The sequence below is a fragment of the Chenopodium quinoa genome, unplaced genomic scaffold (genome assembly GCF_001683475.1).
Source record: "Chenopodium quinoa cultivar QQ74 unplaced genomic scaffold, ASM168347v1, whole genome shotgun sequence".
Taxonomy (NCBI): domain Eukaryota; kingdom Viridiplantae; phylum Streptophyta; class Magnoliopsida; order Caryophyllales; family Amaranthaceae; genus Chenopodium; species Chenopodium quinoa.
Genome location: NW_018744633.1, coordinates 6,180,341 through 6,196,626, shown reverse-complemented (window position 1 = coordinate 6,196,626; position 16,286 = coordinate 6,180,341). Strand labels below are relative to the sequence as shown.

Genomic DNA, 16,286 nt, shown 5'->3' with positions numbered 1-16,286 from the left:
AGCTCATGTTCATACACAAAATGGCCTAGCTGAATCACTAATTAAGAGATTACAATTGATTGCAAGACCATTATTAATGAGGTCAAGATTGCCATCATCTGCTTGGGGACATGCTATAATACATGCAGCAGCGCTAATTAGATTGAGACCTACAGCTTATCATAAATTCTCACCACTACAACTTGTTTGTGGTCGAGAACCAAGTATCTCACATCTAAAAATCTTTGGTTGTGCTGTATATGTTCCCATTGCTCCACCCCAACGAACAAAAATGGGTCCACAAAGAAGGCTGGGAATTTATGTCGGGTTTGAATCCCCCTCTATAATTAAATACCTTGAACCATTGACTGGTGACTTATTTACGGCTAGATTTGCGGACTGTCACTTTAATGAAACAGTATTCCCAGCCTTAGGGGGAGAGAAAGTGGACCCACATAAGAAAGAAATTGAACTCATTTGGAATGCAACACAACTGTTGATGTTAGACCCACGAACAAATATGTGTGAACAAGAAGTTAAGAAAATTGTTCATTTACAAAGTGTTGCAAATCAATTGCCCGATGCATTTGTAGACACAAAGAAGGTGACAAAATCACATATACCAGCAGAAAATGCCCCTGCACGTATTGAAATCCCAACTGGTAATAAGGCCATAGAAAATGAATCTCAGGCACGCAGAAAGCGTGGAAGACCACTTGGTTCAAAAGATTCTAAGCCAAGGAAACTAAAAAGATTGGATGGAATAGAAAATGAGACTAATAATGTTCCCCCGTCAGAAGGTCAAGAAAGACCAAATGTGGATGAAAGTAAAGAAAATGATGATAATCCAAAAGGGGACGAACAAGAAGACAACCCTACGGGGAATGAACAAGATGTTCAAAACATCGATAACAATGAAATTTCAATGAATTACGTCTCTACAAAGACTCAGTGGAATAGGAAAGATGTTATCGTTAATGAAACATTTGCAAATTCCATCGCAATCGACATCGTGTCTGATGAAAATGATGTTGAACCAAGAACTGTAGAAGAATGTCGACGTAGGAGTGATTGGCCAAAGTGGAAGGAGGCAATGCTGGCTGAGTTAAAGTCACTTGAAAAACGAGAAGTTTTTGGGAAAATAGCCCTTACACCAGCAGGTGTAAAACCCGTTGGATACAAATGGGTATTTGTAAGAAAACGTAATGAGAAAAATGAAATAGTTAGATACAAGGCAAGACTTGTAGCCCAAGGATTTTCTCAAATTCCAGGGATTGATTATGAAGAAACATATTCTCCAGTGGTTGATGCAACTACATTAAGATTTCTGGTAAGTTTGACAGTCACAAAAGGACTGCAAATGCGATTAATGGATGTAGTGACTGCGTATTTGTATGGGTCACTCGATACGGACATTTACATGAAAGTCCCCGAAGGACTAAAACTACCAGAAAACCACAAGCCTAGACAACTGCTTTCCATAAAACTAAAAAGGTCACTTTATGGATTGAAACAATCTGGAAGGATGTGGTACAACCGTCTGAGTGAATACCTTATGAGAGAAGGATTCAAAAACAACCAAGTTAGTCCCTGTGTTTTCATAAAGCGATCACAATCAGGATTCGCTATCATTGCAGTTTATGTTGATGATTTAAATATCATCGGAACCCCAAATGAACTCGAGAAAACTGCAAAATACTTGATGAAAGAATTTAAGATGAAAGACCTTGGGAAAACTAAATTTTGCCTTGGACTACAAATTGAGCACTTGAGTCATGGCATTTTTGTCCATCAATCAAACTATACAGAAAGAGTTCTGAAACGTTTCTTCATGGACAAAGCAACCCCAACCAACTTCCCAATGGTTGTTCGTTCTTTGAATATGAAAAATGATCCATTCAGACCCCGAGAAGAAAATGAAGAGATTCTGGGTCCAGAAGTACCATACTTAAGTGCAATTGGAGCCTTAATGTACTTAGCTAACAATACTAGACCCGACATAGCTTTCTCTGTGAATTTGTTAGCCAGGCACAGCAATGCACCAACATATAGGCATTGGAAGGGAGTTCGACACTTACTCCGGTACCTACGAGGGACACAAGACCTTGGTTTATATTACCAACCAAAACAAGATGCTGCTCTCATTGGGTATGCAGACGCTGGATACTTATCAGATCCTCAAAATGCCAAGTCACAAAATGGATATGTATTCACTTATGGCGGCACTGCAATATCATGGAAATCAACAAAGCAGACATTGACCGCGACATCATCAAATCATGCAGAGTTGATAGCCCTCTATGAAGCAGGACGGGAATGTGTGTGGCTGAGGTCGATGATCAGTAATATCCAGAAGGAGTGTGGAATGAACGCAATAACAGAAGACCCAACCATCATCTTTGAAGACAATACAGCATGTATCGCTCAAGTAACTGAAGGATATATTAAAGGAGATAAAACGAAACATATTGCCCCAAAACTGTTCTTCACACATGATCTGCAAAAGGACGAGGAAATAAATATCCAGCAAATTCAGTCTTGTGAAAATCTTGCCGACCTTTTCACCAAATCACTTCCTTCGAAGAAATTTGAACAGTTAGTTCACAAAATCAGAATGCGACATCTTCGTGAACTATGCTGAGATCAGGGGGAGTATTATATGTACTGCACTCTTTTTCCCTTCGATCAGGTTTTTATCCCACCGGGTTTTTCCTGACAAGGTTTTTAACGAGGCAGTATACCAAAGCATATAATACAATAATATTGGTGTACTCTTTTGGCTATGGGTCTTATCCCATAAAGTTTTACCTAACAAGATCTTTAGTGGCATTCAAGGGGGAGTGTTAGAAGATAAGTCTAATAAGTGAATGCCAATTATTGATTTGATTACACAATGCTCATATAGGTCCAAACACTTGTGAACTCATATGGCTCTATGTGAGTAATTATTGTATTATTAGTGTAACTCATGGCTATAAATACAATGCCATAGAAGTAAGAATACAATGATAACACTACAACAATTTCACCCATCTTCTTTCACTCTTTTACTCCTTTTATTAATCAAAACTTTTCTATCGGTAAATTCTTTAACATGTTTTATATTCTTCTTATTTTTATTTAATCTCTTCTCCTTTTGTTTTCTGTTCCCTTCTTTTCATTTCCAAAAAAAATAAAAAAATAAATAAACACTAAGATTCTATTACCTCCGATAATTGTTATCTGCAACTTTGGGTATTATTTGAGATATATAAAATATTCCAAAGTTGCAGATAACAATTAACGGAGGTAGTATAATTTTCCATTTTGTTTGTCCCTTTATAAATCCATTACCTTTTGTAATCAGAGAATGATGAGAAAGAAAGAAAGAAAAATAAATCGATACTAAATTTTGTAAATGTGAGAGTAAAGTGAAAGAAAATTGGGGCAAATAAAATGAGATCAACAAGTATAGCATTAGTATTCCATATTCTAATTTAACCTATAATTATTACATTAGCCACTTCACCCTATAAGTCCCTAAGCTCGAGCCTATAACTATTACATTAGCCTCATCACCTTATAGGTCCCTAAACTTTCTATTCCAATTTAATTAATGTCAACTCATCAACTAAAGGTCCCTAAACTTTGCTTTTAAAATTATTAAATTTATTACCACATGTGCACTAAGGTCCCTAAATTACACTTAGGATCTGTTCACATTTACTTAATTTCAGTTCAGTTCAGCTCCAATCAGTTTAGTTCAGTTTAGTTCAGTTTAGCTCCAATCAGTTCAGTTTAGTTCAGCTCATAATTTCCTTCTCTCATAAAATATTTGTTTCGGCTCATTTCAGTTCAGTTCAGTTTAGTTCAGCTCATAATTTCCTTCTCTCATAAAATATTTGTTTCGGCTCATTTCAGTTCAGTTCAGTTCAGTTAAGCTCCAATTAGTTCAGTTCAGCTCTAATCAGTTCCGTTCAGTTCAGTAAATGTTAAGGGACTGTTCTCATACGTTTATTTTCAATTTAGTTCAGTTCAGCTCTAATAAGTTCAGTTTAGTTCAGCTCCTAATTTCCTTCTCTTATAAAATATCCAATTCAGTTCAGTTCAGCTCAGCTTAGATCTAATAAGTAGGGCTGAGCAAAACTACCCGAAAACTCGTTTCGTTACCGTTTCAAAAATTAGGGTACCCGATCTGATAACCATAATGGTTTGGGTACCCGTTCCGATAATTTGTTATCGGGTATGGTTATTGGGTATCATTTTAAAATTAACGGTTACCCGTTCTAAACCGATAAGCAATTTTTTGTTTTTTTTATCCTACTTAAATCTATTTTTTCCAAAATCTAAACTCTTACTTTACTTCATAATCACTAATTTGTGCACACCCTAATTTGCGCAGTCGCATTCTCCACCGGTCCACATTTCCAACACAAGATAAATCAAAGGCTTGAATTAAAAGATCATTATTCCTGATGAATGTTGATGAGGTGCAAAGTAGGGGATTGTTTCCCCAAGTACAACATTTTTTTAATTTTTTGGTGCTTTTATAAATACTATTGGATAATCTCACCACAAAAAAAAAAAAAAAAATAAATACTATTGGATAAAATGCTTTCATAAATACTATTGGATAAAATGATTGTTGATGAAGTGATTCGATGAACGTATAAATGCATTTGATGCGTATAAATGCATTTTATAAATAGTATAGTGGTAGAACATTGGATAAAAGCATTTATTTGAACATTGGATTAAAGCATTTATTTCCAAACTGTTCAAAATCATCTCATTAAAATAATAAAGCTTGCAGAATAAGATTACAAATTTTATCCTGGGATTTACTCCTGTCAAAAAAAAAAAAAAAAAAGAAAAAAAAGAAAAAAAAAAGTTAAATTACAAATTCTGACATCAAGTCCCTAAACTTTTTGATGACTCAACATCCCTCAACTTTTTTTGATGAGTCAAGGTCCCTCAACTTTTGCTTAGTCAGCAAAGTCCCTAAACTTTTGGCTGACAAACACTAAAGTAGGGGTTGAGGGACTAAATTGGTGAAAAAAGTTAAAGAGGGACTAAAACGGCTTTTATACGAAATTTCAGGGACTGTATTTATGCTTTACTTCAAACAAAATAATAGTATTAAGAGATATATACTAATTCAAAAAAGGAAATTGTGACAAACAAAAGCAGACAAAAGTATTGTATTTTTCAGCCACAACTCTTATAACTTGTTAGAAAAGCGGCGGTGCATGGAGCACGGAGCCACGATCAAACTCCACGCAGCTGCAATTTGTTAGCGTAATGCACTAATGCTGGCATGCTGCATTGTTGTGGTATTCCTGAATTTAGCAATTCCCATTAGACCGATTTGCGTTCCACCACATGCTACTTAAGGACATAAATTACTCCATTATTTTTTTAAAAAAACTTATCAATGTGAAACAAATTATTATTCGTCTTACAAAATACGGAGTATAATCTTATTTGTCCTATTAAAGTTTTTCAGTGTTTTTTTTAGATATTTTATGACAATATTATCTTCAAAGAGGGGGCAAAACTAATGGCGGAGGAAACAAGAATGTATAAATATTAAATGTATAATACAGGTCAAAATTGTATCTTGTAAATTGTGCAAAGTGAGATTATATATACTTTGGTGTACTAGCGAAAAACTACTAAGCTAGTCCAACTAAAAAAAATCTTCATATACTTGGTCCTAGAAAAAAAGAGAGAACCAAAAGTTAAACACAAAGCCCTAGTGAATGAGGTTTTAGATGATTTGCTTGCTCTTCAAGAGCAAGATCGCCAAAAATTTATGGCTGTGATTAAGGATTCAGATACTGAGTGGACTCCAGTCCTCACGGAACTAGTTGACCAGATCATAACTCACTATGAGAAGTACTACCGAGTCATTACCAAGTTAATAAAAGGTAATGTACAAGTCCTACTCATGGTGTCCCCGGAGTGGCCTTCCCACTTGGAGGACCCTTTTCTTTGGGTTGGCGGGTGGAGGCCTAGTATGGCTTTCCACTTGCTCGACTTCAAGCCCGAGTTAAAACTCGGGTTGGACTCGGTAAGTTACTTAGCGGGGTGAACATGGGAGGGTTTAAAGACATCTCGCCAAGTCAGTTCATTCGAGTCGGTGAGCTCCAGAGGCACACTATTCGGGAGGAGACCGAATTGACTCATTCTCTTGCCGACACTGATGCTCTGGCGGACGAAGACATTGAGGCTGATTTAGTGATGGCGGAGAACAATAGCGAGGCTGATACGGTGATGGCGGACATAATTATCGCTACCGCCCCCGCCGCCGCCGTTACTGATCATCATGAGTTAGGGGAAATCTTCAGCAAGGCAGATGATCTACGGCTTAATACACTCAAACAGTTTGTAAAAATCTTAAGTCCGATCCAAGCCGTCGAATTATTTATTCCTGCCGCTCAACTTCACCTCAAGGTTGAAGCGTGGGGTAAGAACAAAGAGGATGCTCATACATGAAAACTGCACGCCCACGATACCAATAAGAGTAATGACGATAATAAACTATCTGATAATGTTTTCGGAGGGTTTTACAAAATATGGCTCTGCCAGAAGGAGGCGGACCTTCTTGAACTCCGGTCCGCCGCGGTGGCGTACACGGAGACGACTCGATCTAAACACGAGACGAACCAAAACCTCCGCCGATTAGTTCGGCGGGTGTTGAGTCACTATGAGCATTACTACCGAGTCAAGTCCGAGTCAGTAAAGCGGAACGTACTCCACATGATGACTCCTGCATGGAGGTCTCTCCTTGAGCATGCCTTCCTATGGATCGGCGGGTGGAGACCGACTACGGCATTTCACCTATTATACACCATTGTTGGATTGCAACTCGACGCCGGACTCACTAAGTTGCTAGATGGGTTAAGAACCGACGACTTGAGTGACCTCTCATCGAGTCAACGAGTTGCAGATGAAGACGGTTAAGAAGGAGAGGGAGTTGACTGAGGTGATGGCTGCGGTGCAAGAGACGGTGGCCGACACGTCGATGGTTCGGCTTTCGGGTGTGGTAGGGTCGAGTGAGTCAGACGATGAGTGTATTGAGTCGACACTAGTGACGAAAGAGGATAAGTTGAAGGAGATATTTGAGAAGGCGGATGATCTACGGATGAAAACGATTAGTAATGTGGTGGGGATTTTAAACCCAATCCAAGCCGTTCATTTCTTGATTGCTGCTGCTGGACTTCAACTTAGGCTTCATGAATGGGGTAATAAGAAGGATAAAACTGGTGCAATGGTCATTTCAATGAAAAATTAGTTGGTCTTACATAAACATTATTAATATTAGATTAAGATATATAGAATAACATGGCTCAGACTTAATAAATATTTTTGTTAAAAAAAGTCAAGTTTATTCATTTGTTTTCTGTAATGTTTTTTATTAGTAGATGTATATGTATCATCCTTAAACTTAGACTTTTTTTTTTTTTTAAACACTACTTGTACAAATATGTACCCCTTTTTTTTCTATTAATAATCAAAAAGTATATAATAAAACAAACAGATCATATCAGAGAAAATAAAAGATAAAAACCTTTCATTATTAATAATTGATACCCGACAGGCCATCGCCCATGATGAATAAACCTTTCATTAGAGTCTTAGCTACTCTAAGAGAGGGTGCATTAGTGAAGCCATGTGAAATTTCTATCTTATTACATAAATATTTTGTGTGGTTACAATTTTTGCAATACGAGTATTATTATACTATAAAAAAAGGTATTTTGTATAACACATCGTCCACATATCTTAATTGAAGAGTTACATGTACACTTACACAAGGATATTTATGTGTATCTTGGTTCACATACTTACATATTGTAGCGAATGTACAATCGCTACGAAAAGAGATTTTTCTTGTAGCGAAAGATATACACGAACGTATGATACACATAGAATATATTTAATAAATATATTGTAACAATACTAGATTAGATCCCGTGCCATATTGATGAGTTAAATTATTAAAAATTAGGTATTACACGAAATTACAGCCAGTTATATTTAAAGAGGAATATTTAGTCGGCTTTTGAAAGCTAACGTAAAACAAAGCAAGCTAGCTATACACAAAGTCGCGAAGTATATTGATCAAGAATAATAAATATCGATGATAATAATAATAATAATAATAATAATAATAATAATAATAATAAATATCTTGTTATTTATAAACTTTATTTGTTTTTTTAATAATAATAATAATAACAATAAATTACAAAAACAACGGGCTGCGCACCTAGTCATATAACTAATATATAAAGCTAAACTTTTAGCAGGTCACGAGGCATCGACACTTGGTGTTTCAACTTTTCGCCAAGTGTCGCGCCACGTTGGATGAATTTAAATAGACGATTAAAAAGTTAATTTAAAATTCTATTTGGATATAATTTTAGGATAAAATTGTTAGTTTAGAGTTTTATTTTCAATAAAATACCAATATTTTAGAGGTACACATTAAATTATAATTTTGTTAAATTTTTTTTGATAAAATATAGCAAATCGTTATAAAAGCACATCAATTCCTAACTAATTTGTATCAATGATATATTTAAAATTTTGACATATATATTGAAAATTTATCTTCAATAAACAACCCGGGCATCGGACGGGGCACAAAACTATTTGACATTCTAACTTTTCGCCAAGTGTCGCGCCACGTTGGATAGATTTAAAAATACTTTATAAGATAAAAAAGTTAGTTTATAATTCTATTATGAATCAAATTTGGATAGAATTTTAGAATAAAATTGTTAATTTAGAGTTTTATTTTCATAAAATAAAATTTGAGTATCGCGCCACGTTGTATAGATTTAAATCAACTTCATAAACAATCCGGGCATCGCACGGGGCACAAAACTAGTTTATATATAAAGTGAAGTATTTTAGTCCTATTTTGAAAGCTAGTGTAAAGCAAAGCGCTACACGTAGTCGCAAAGTAATATATAGTGTATATCAATATATGATGCTCATTTCCAAGGACTAAGAATCTAAGATATACATTATCATGTTGCTCCTTAAAATACCACCGCCTCACTCAAATTCTATCTTAAATTTTGTCCCACTAAGAGAAGCAACCATTAGCGGATCTATGGTGGGTTTAAATGGATTCATTGAACCCACCGTATATTATATAGCACGATACGTGAGTAATGGAGTATGGCAGTGCAACTAACTCGTTTTTTAACCTTTGCATCATACTAATAATTATACAATAAATTTTGCTTAATGTAGATTGTGAGTTTTACCATGAAAAATTACGCATTTTATTATACTACCTCCGTTACAAGTTATGTGCAACGATTTGACAAAAAGCAGAGAGGGAAAATGTCTAATCGTTGCACATAATCTATAACGAAGGTAGTAATACCTTTGTTTTTTTTAGTTAAATTGATACTTTTTAATTTGAATTTAACTCTATTTGAGTGGTAGCACACTTTATTTTGTTATGTGCTTAATAATTTATGAAATTTTGAATTTTAACACCATTAAAAAACACGAAAATGGTTTTTAACACTACAATAAATAAATTCATAACAATAAATAAATAAAATTTTATTTTAACACCGCAAAAATTTTATAAAATGATCCTTTACTACCACTTAACTGATTTATGGATGAAATTCGTTAGTGGTACTTACAATACTACGTGTCAGCATATTATTGGTTTAAAAAAAATAAAAAATAATAAAATAACAAATACCCTTAAACTACCTTAGCCTCCCCACCCCCACCTCCATTCTCTCACCTTAACAGCCCCGTTTCCAGCCCTAGCCACCAGAAAATCTCCTCCTTCCCTTTTCTCGTCCCTAAACCGGCAGCAGCTCCCCAACAAACACCAAAAACAGCCGTCGTTTTTCATAAGCCTTAAAACGACCACCAAAACGGCCACTAGTGGTCGAAATTGGTCGAGTTTGACTATAAGTAACCGATGTGCATGTGGTCGTTCGTTTTTTTGGATGTTTGTGTGTCCGAGGAGGATTAACGATAGGTTTCGGGGAGGGGGAAAGGGAGGGCAGCGCTTTTCCGGTGGCTGGAGATGGAAACAGGATGGTTAGGGACTTAGGGTGAGGATGTGGTGGTGGTACGCTGTCGGCGATGGACTAGGGACCCTAGGTTAGTTTTCGAGGTTTTGGTTTTTTTTTTTTAAAAAAAAAAACTAATAATATAGCGACACATGGCATAATGGATCCCACTTAACGAAAAGTGGGACAGCAGCCGTTAAATGGGTGTAAAATCATTTTTTTTTTAACTTTTGATGGTGTTAAAATAAAAGTTTATGTCTGTAGTGTTAAAAATTATTATTGTGTTTTTTTGTGGTGTTAAAATTCAAATTTTTTCTATGATTTATAAGTGATGAAAAATATAGTCACGGAAATCTTGTTAGATATATATTTTAACTATCAACTTTTTATATTATTATTTTCATCGATTGTTGGTGACTATAGATATTAATGATTGAATTTATACATTTGCAAAAGTGAGTAAAATAACGTGTCAACTTAAAATAAATGGTTCCAACTTGTCGCCTAAATTTTTACTTTCACCACTTACAACACCAGTTGCATCGATCACCTTGCATGTCATTTATGTGTACTACCAAAATGTGATGGAGTAAATATTAAGTTTAGTGAAACGTGATTAGAGGAAAACAAATTTCGCTCAACAAAACCCCATACTTGTACGGTGCATGCATGTGTGTACGTAATTATTTCATCATCAAGTAGATTGTAGATTAATAAGTGGTTCGTTTAGAAAGTGGGTAGACTTTATACGGCTATATATATTGGATGAATTGGTTGTAACATTAAACATAAAATAAGCCTAATAAACACACCAAAACAAACAAACAAACAAAATATTACCACTTATCAGCCAAACAACTAAATATTAACCCAATCATGGCTAGCGAGGTATTTGATGATTTGCTAGTGCTTCAAGAGCTAGACCGTAAAGCATTCATGTCCAAGACCAAGGAGTCTGATATTGATTGGACTCCAACCCTTACCAAACTCGTTAACCGAGTCATAACTCACTATGAGAATCATTACCGAGTCGAGTCCGATTTAGTCAAGGATAGTGTACATGTTCTCCTCTTGTTATCCCATGTTTGGCCTTCCTACCTTGAGGACGCCTTCCTTTGGGTTGGCGGGTGGAGGCCTAGTATGGCCTTCCACTTGCTAGACTTCAACCCCGAGCTGCAGCTCGGGGTTGAAGTCAGCGAGTTGCTCAAGGGGGTGGGTATGAGGCAGTTTAAAGACATCTTGCCTAGTCAACTCGTCCTAGTTGACGAGTTGCAAAGGCTAACCATCAAAGCGGAGACTGAGTTGACTCAGTTTCTTGTAGAGCCGGTCTCTCTAAACGAAAACTCGGTGATGACCGAGGTGTATGATTATCCGCATGGAAATTTAAGGGAGATATTTGGCAAGGCGGATGATCTCCGGCTTACAACGTTGAAAAAGTTGGTGGAAATCTTAAGTCCAATCCAAGCCGTCCAACTTTTTATTCCTGCTGCTCAGCTCCATCTCAAGGTTCATACATGGGGTAAAAAAAAAGAAGGGGCTCACAAACATGCACATGATAATCCCGACGAGGGTGGCGCCGGTCGTGGGCGGGAGTCATTTGGCAGGGTTTTTGAGACATGGCTCCTCGAGCAACAACAAGACCTCGAGGAGCTCATGTCAGCCGCCAAGGCCTACACTGAGTCAACTCAGTCCTCAAACGAGTTGACTCAGAATCTACGAGGACTCGTAGCCAAAGTCATGTGTCACTATGAAAGCTACTACCGAGTCAAGTCGGAGTCAGCGAAGCAGAACGTATTCTGCATGCTGACTCCTGCATGGAGGTCTCTCCTAGAGCATGCCTTCCTTTGGGTGACCGGGTGTAGACCTAGTAAGACGTTCCACCTACTCTACACCATTGGAGGGTTACATGTCGAGTATAAACTCCGTGAGTTACTCAACGGGTCATTGAAAATCGCCGATTTTGGAGGACTATCACCGAGTCAACTCACCCGAGTCAATGAGCTGCAAATGAATACTATTAAGGAAGAGAGAGAGTTAACTGAAAAGCTAGCTTCTTTTCAAGAAACCGTGGCTGACTCCTCAATGGTTGAGCTCTCACGCAAGTCGAAAACCCGAGAGCGAGTTGTGAGTGAGTCAATTAAGAAGCGAGTTAAGTTGACACTAGAGCCTAAAGACGATATGTTAGCCGAGATATTTGGGAAGGCTAATGATCTACGGATGAAAACGCTTACAAAAGTGGTGGAAATATTAAGTCCAATCCAAGCCGTTGACTTTTTGATTGCTGCTGCTGAGCTTCACTTGAGAGTTCATGAATGGGGGAAGGACAAAGATGCTGACCAACAACAACATTAACCATGCATAATAATCTAATAATTATATTCAACTTAACTAATTTATGTCATTCTTTCTCATTATATTATAAGATTACAAATTTTCTACCTGTAAAAAAAATATGTATTTTCTTCGGTACTTATATTAGTATGAAATTAGTATATGACTATATATATGTATTTGAGTAATTGATTATCCTAGTCATAACACAGAAAAAAAAAAAAAAAAAAAGTAAAGTATATCGGAGTAGTTAATTAGTAATGTATGGATTATAATCTTCTAGGATTTGTACTTTTGTCGAATCTTCATTTACTTGACTATTATGAGTAAGTTTTAATTTTTTTTAAATTCATCGAAAAGGTTAAATAGTAAATAAAACTTAACTTGTGATTCTATTTTTATATTTATGCGTGTTTTGGAAGCTGTTGAATACATGTAACATTATTAGTATTGCTATTCAATTATCTAGAATAAAATTCTAGAACATTATGACTACAAGAATAATAAAATTCTAGAACATTATGGCTACAAGAATAATCAAGGGAATTCTAGAATATTCTAGTCATGCTCTATCTAACTATCTTCACCTATAAATATAAGTCATGACTTGCTTGTAACACAAATTTAATGGATTACCACTATGATAAAGCTAATTTGATGTTATTTATTGTATTAAAATTGTATATAACTTATAAATTTACACCTTTAATTTAATAAATTAAAAACAATAAAAAAAAATGACGGGGTCGTTGCCACCAGACCCCTTAATAACTCCGCCACTATCTCACACCCCTGATACGATCACATGATCAAATTCAATATGGCATAAAGTAAAATTTTCAATTGTGGACCTGACTCTATGCTTAGCTAGGTTAAGGCTTAGAGCTTGCCTTGGATATCATTAATCCGTCAATAAATGTTTATTAATATATAATCAATCATCTCTTAAAATTAAGGAAACAATCTTCTAAATATATGTCTTGATTAGCCTAACAAATACAAGAAGGTGGTTGACTGGTTGACTCATTAATTCATTAAAATAACACCTTTTCATCACAAATGATAAATTACCTAATAACATGTTTTGGATCATCCAAAATTATTATTATTTTGGTAATTAAATCACAAAGAATTTACCTTATTATCAACTCTTTATAAATAGTAAATTATGTGACTAGTTATATAAGGATCAAACTAAACTTTACCGTTGCATATTGGGAGTGTTTGACAATATACATAATATTTGTTCTAAATTATTGGTGACCAACAATTTAATAGTTTATTTTGCTGGTTAGTATTTATTAGACACTTGTGTTATTTAATAGAGAAACGTGTAATTCAATCAAGGATATTGGATAGTAAACGCAATAAAATTAGTATAAATTAATATTGTGTAGCAGTTTTATTTGTACCTCAATATATTAATAAATGTTACAAATAATATAAAATAATATTTTTTTTAGCAATCTTATAATTGTTGACGTCATAAGTTTTTAAAAATTCAATAAGGTATTTCTCAAAAAAAAAAAAATTAAAAAAAAATCAATAAGGTAAAGATCGTTTGGTGTGGTTTTTAGTTTTTTTGGTTGTGTGATTTCAAAATCATAGGATAGATGTCATTAGAATTTGTTATATACATTCGGGTGCACCCTATGTTGAAATTAGCTAGTAATACAACTGGAAAGGTTTTATCTCAGGCATAATCGAGTGTACCTTACTCTATACGGTTGAGTGATTTTGCAGACGAATATGTCTACACGGTAGTGTACTCTCTTCTACATAACCCTGTGACAAACATTTGTCCTATGCGTTCCTTACAAAAAATCTGATGTCTTCCATGACTACCAAGACCTTCTAAAGTTCTAAGTTCTAATCCCATTTGGATAAATCATAAATGCTTCCTTAGTTTCTTAGTCCTTACGATTTTACACCAAATCATTATTTCCTTTTTTAAAAAAAGTCTCCTCCAAACAATGACGGCGCAGATTAACTTTCCTTTTTTTTTTTGGTAGCCGACTTTGAGTTGAATGTAAGTGCATACATACAGTGATACAATATGCCACTAAACACTGTCGTAGTACACTATAAGTAGTTGTCTAACAACAATTGACTCATGTAGTTTTGGTTCATACTTTATGCTACATACCCTGTGGTGCAACTAACATCGTTCATTCGTAACCCTTTTATTGATCCGTATCATCAACTAAGCTAGCTTATTAGCACATATAAGCTAGGCATCGAAATTTCTTTTGATCATTGGTCACACTACTTTGAAAGCAACAATTATGCAATCATCCAACTCAAACTCACCCTTATCCTCACTCGAGCCAGGGCCTAAGTCTAACTTGCCAAAACGTAAGTTTGAGTATCAGTCCGAGTCTAAACCTGCACCTTTCAACAAGTTCTTTTTGGACTGGCTCCAGGTCCAGGAGCGGGACCTGGAGGAGCTCAAGTCCATGGTCAAAACCCACTCCGAGTCGACTCGGCAACTCCAAGAACTCGTCGACCGAGTCATGACCCACTACGATGAGTTCTACCGGGCTCGGTCCGAGTCGATCAAGGAGAACGTCCTCCTTGTCTTAAACCCCGATTGGCTATCCAAACTCGAGGACGCCTTCCTTTGGCTTGGAGGGTGGCGGCCCACCACGGCCGTACACTTGCTCTACTCCAAGGCCGGGCTTCAGTTCGAGGCCCGACTCAGTGAGTTACTGAGTGGGGTCAACTCGGACGATCTCAGCAACCTCTCACCGAGTCAACTCGTCCGAGTTGACGAGTTACAAAGACAGACCATTCACCAAGAGAGGAAGTTGACCGAGATTCTAGCTTCACACCAAGAAACAATGGCTGACTCATCCATGGTTGAGCTCTCTGAGAACTACACCGAGTTAAAGCGGGATGCTGAGTCAGCAGCTCGGAAGTCTGACCGAGTTGACTCAGTAAAAGATCGAGTTGACTCGGCTCTAGCACCAAAGGAGCACGGATTAGAAGATATTTTGAGGAAGGCGGATGATCTACGGCTGAAAACGCTTAAAAGTGTGGTTGACATTTTGACTCCAATCCAAGCCGTTCATTTCTTGATTGCTGATACTCAACTTCATCTAAGGGTCCATGAGTGGGGTAAGTTAAAAGATGAAGATGCAAAGAGTTCGAAAGAGGCCCGTGGTTTTGTTGGGCCTGGTGGGCCTCAGCCCAGCCCATAATTTACTTTAATTCCAACTAAACTATAGATGTATAATAAGAGTATGAATAAGCTTAGTGTGATTTTTTTATAGCAATGTAATTGCCTGAATTTGCTGTCATAGTTAGTTATAAGTCTAATAACTAGCTTGTATAATCATAATTGAATATTGATATAAATAGAATAGAATAACAAGTTGATGCTTGTTCGAGTTTTTACATAAATGTAGATATGATGGGTGATTTTGGATTTATGTATGGGAATTAATTATAGTCGGTGGTTTGTCTTGTAATCACTTCGAATAAAATACTATGGAGTAGTATTGAAATTGCAAAATACTACTCTCCTTCTGCTTCATTTTATTCTTTATACTTTAAATTTCTCGCAGTTTTTATTACATAGTTATTTTATTCTACAGGTTATGCCTACCAATATACAAAGTATAACTGATTGAAAAATACATTGAAATGTGAAAAATAAGAAATGTTGTGATTATAGTAAAACAGATAAAGTTATAAGATAGGTGACTGTAAATTTATAAGTATTAGTACATACCATGAGTCCGGCCCTTTAACTGCACCTACTAATTTGGGATGAAATCAATGTCGTGGTTATGGCCATGTGAGTATTTTGACAAATTATTGTTTTTTGAAGTCTTTGAAGATTGAATTACCACAAATGAGTTCCCTGTTGCTAGAGTGGTTTTTTTCATCTAATTCTAAAATCACCTTAGCTTCCTTATTTCTAACCTATTAAAA

General features: G+C 35.9%; 3 protein-coding genes and 1 pseudogene across 3 annotated transcripts; all 4 read left to right on the top strand.

Moving 5' to 3' along the window:
- Positions 1 to 5,547: 5,547 nt before the first annotated feature.
- On the top strand, positions 5,548 to 7,039 carry LOC110701526 (annotated as a pseudogene).
- On the top strand, positions 6,911 to 7,255 carry LOC110701474 (protein DOG1-like 1). The gene has a single exon (XM_021879123.1). It carries the CDS (start codon positions 6,911 to 6,913, stop codon positions 7,253 to 7,255), a length of 345 nt encoding a protein of 114 aa, XP_021734815.1.
- A 3,573-nt stretch (positions 7,256 to 10,828) lies between these two features.
- Positions 10,829 to 12,753, top strand: LOC110701525 (protein DOG1-like 1). Its single transcript, XM_021879163.1, has one exon. It carries the CDS (start codon positions 10,896 to 10,898, stop codon positions 12,369 to 12,371), a length of 1,476 nt encoding a protein of 491 aa, XP_021734855.1. The 5' UTR covers positions 10,829 to 10,895; the 3' UTR covers positions 12,372 to 12,753.
- A 1,882-nt stretch (positions 12,754 to 14,635) lies between these two features.
- LOC110701473 (protein DOG1-like 3) lies at positions 14,636 to 15,550 on the top strand. Its single transcript, XM_021879122.1, has one exon. The coding sequence runs from the start codon at positions 14,636 to 14,638 to the stop codon at positions 15,548 to 15,550; it is 915 nt and encodes a 304-aa protein (XP_021734814.1).
- Positions 15,551 to 16,286: the final 736 nt, after the last annotated feature.

What these genes read in the sequence shown, in the direction of transcription:
- LOC110701474 (XM_021879123.1), top strand. Translation starts at nt 6,911, where the DNA reads ATGAAGACGGTTAAGAAGGAGAGGGAGTTGACTGAGGTGATGGCTGCG.
- LOC110701525 (XM_021879163.1), top strand. Translation starts at nt 10,896, where the DNA reads ATGGCTAGCGAGGTATTTGATGATTTGCTAGTGCTTCAAGAGCTAGAC.
- LOC110701473 (XM_021879122.1), top strand. Translation starts at nt 14,636, where the DNA reads ATGCAATCATCCAACTCAAACTCACCCTTATCCTCACTCGAGCCAGGG.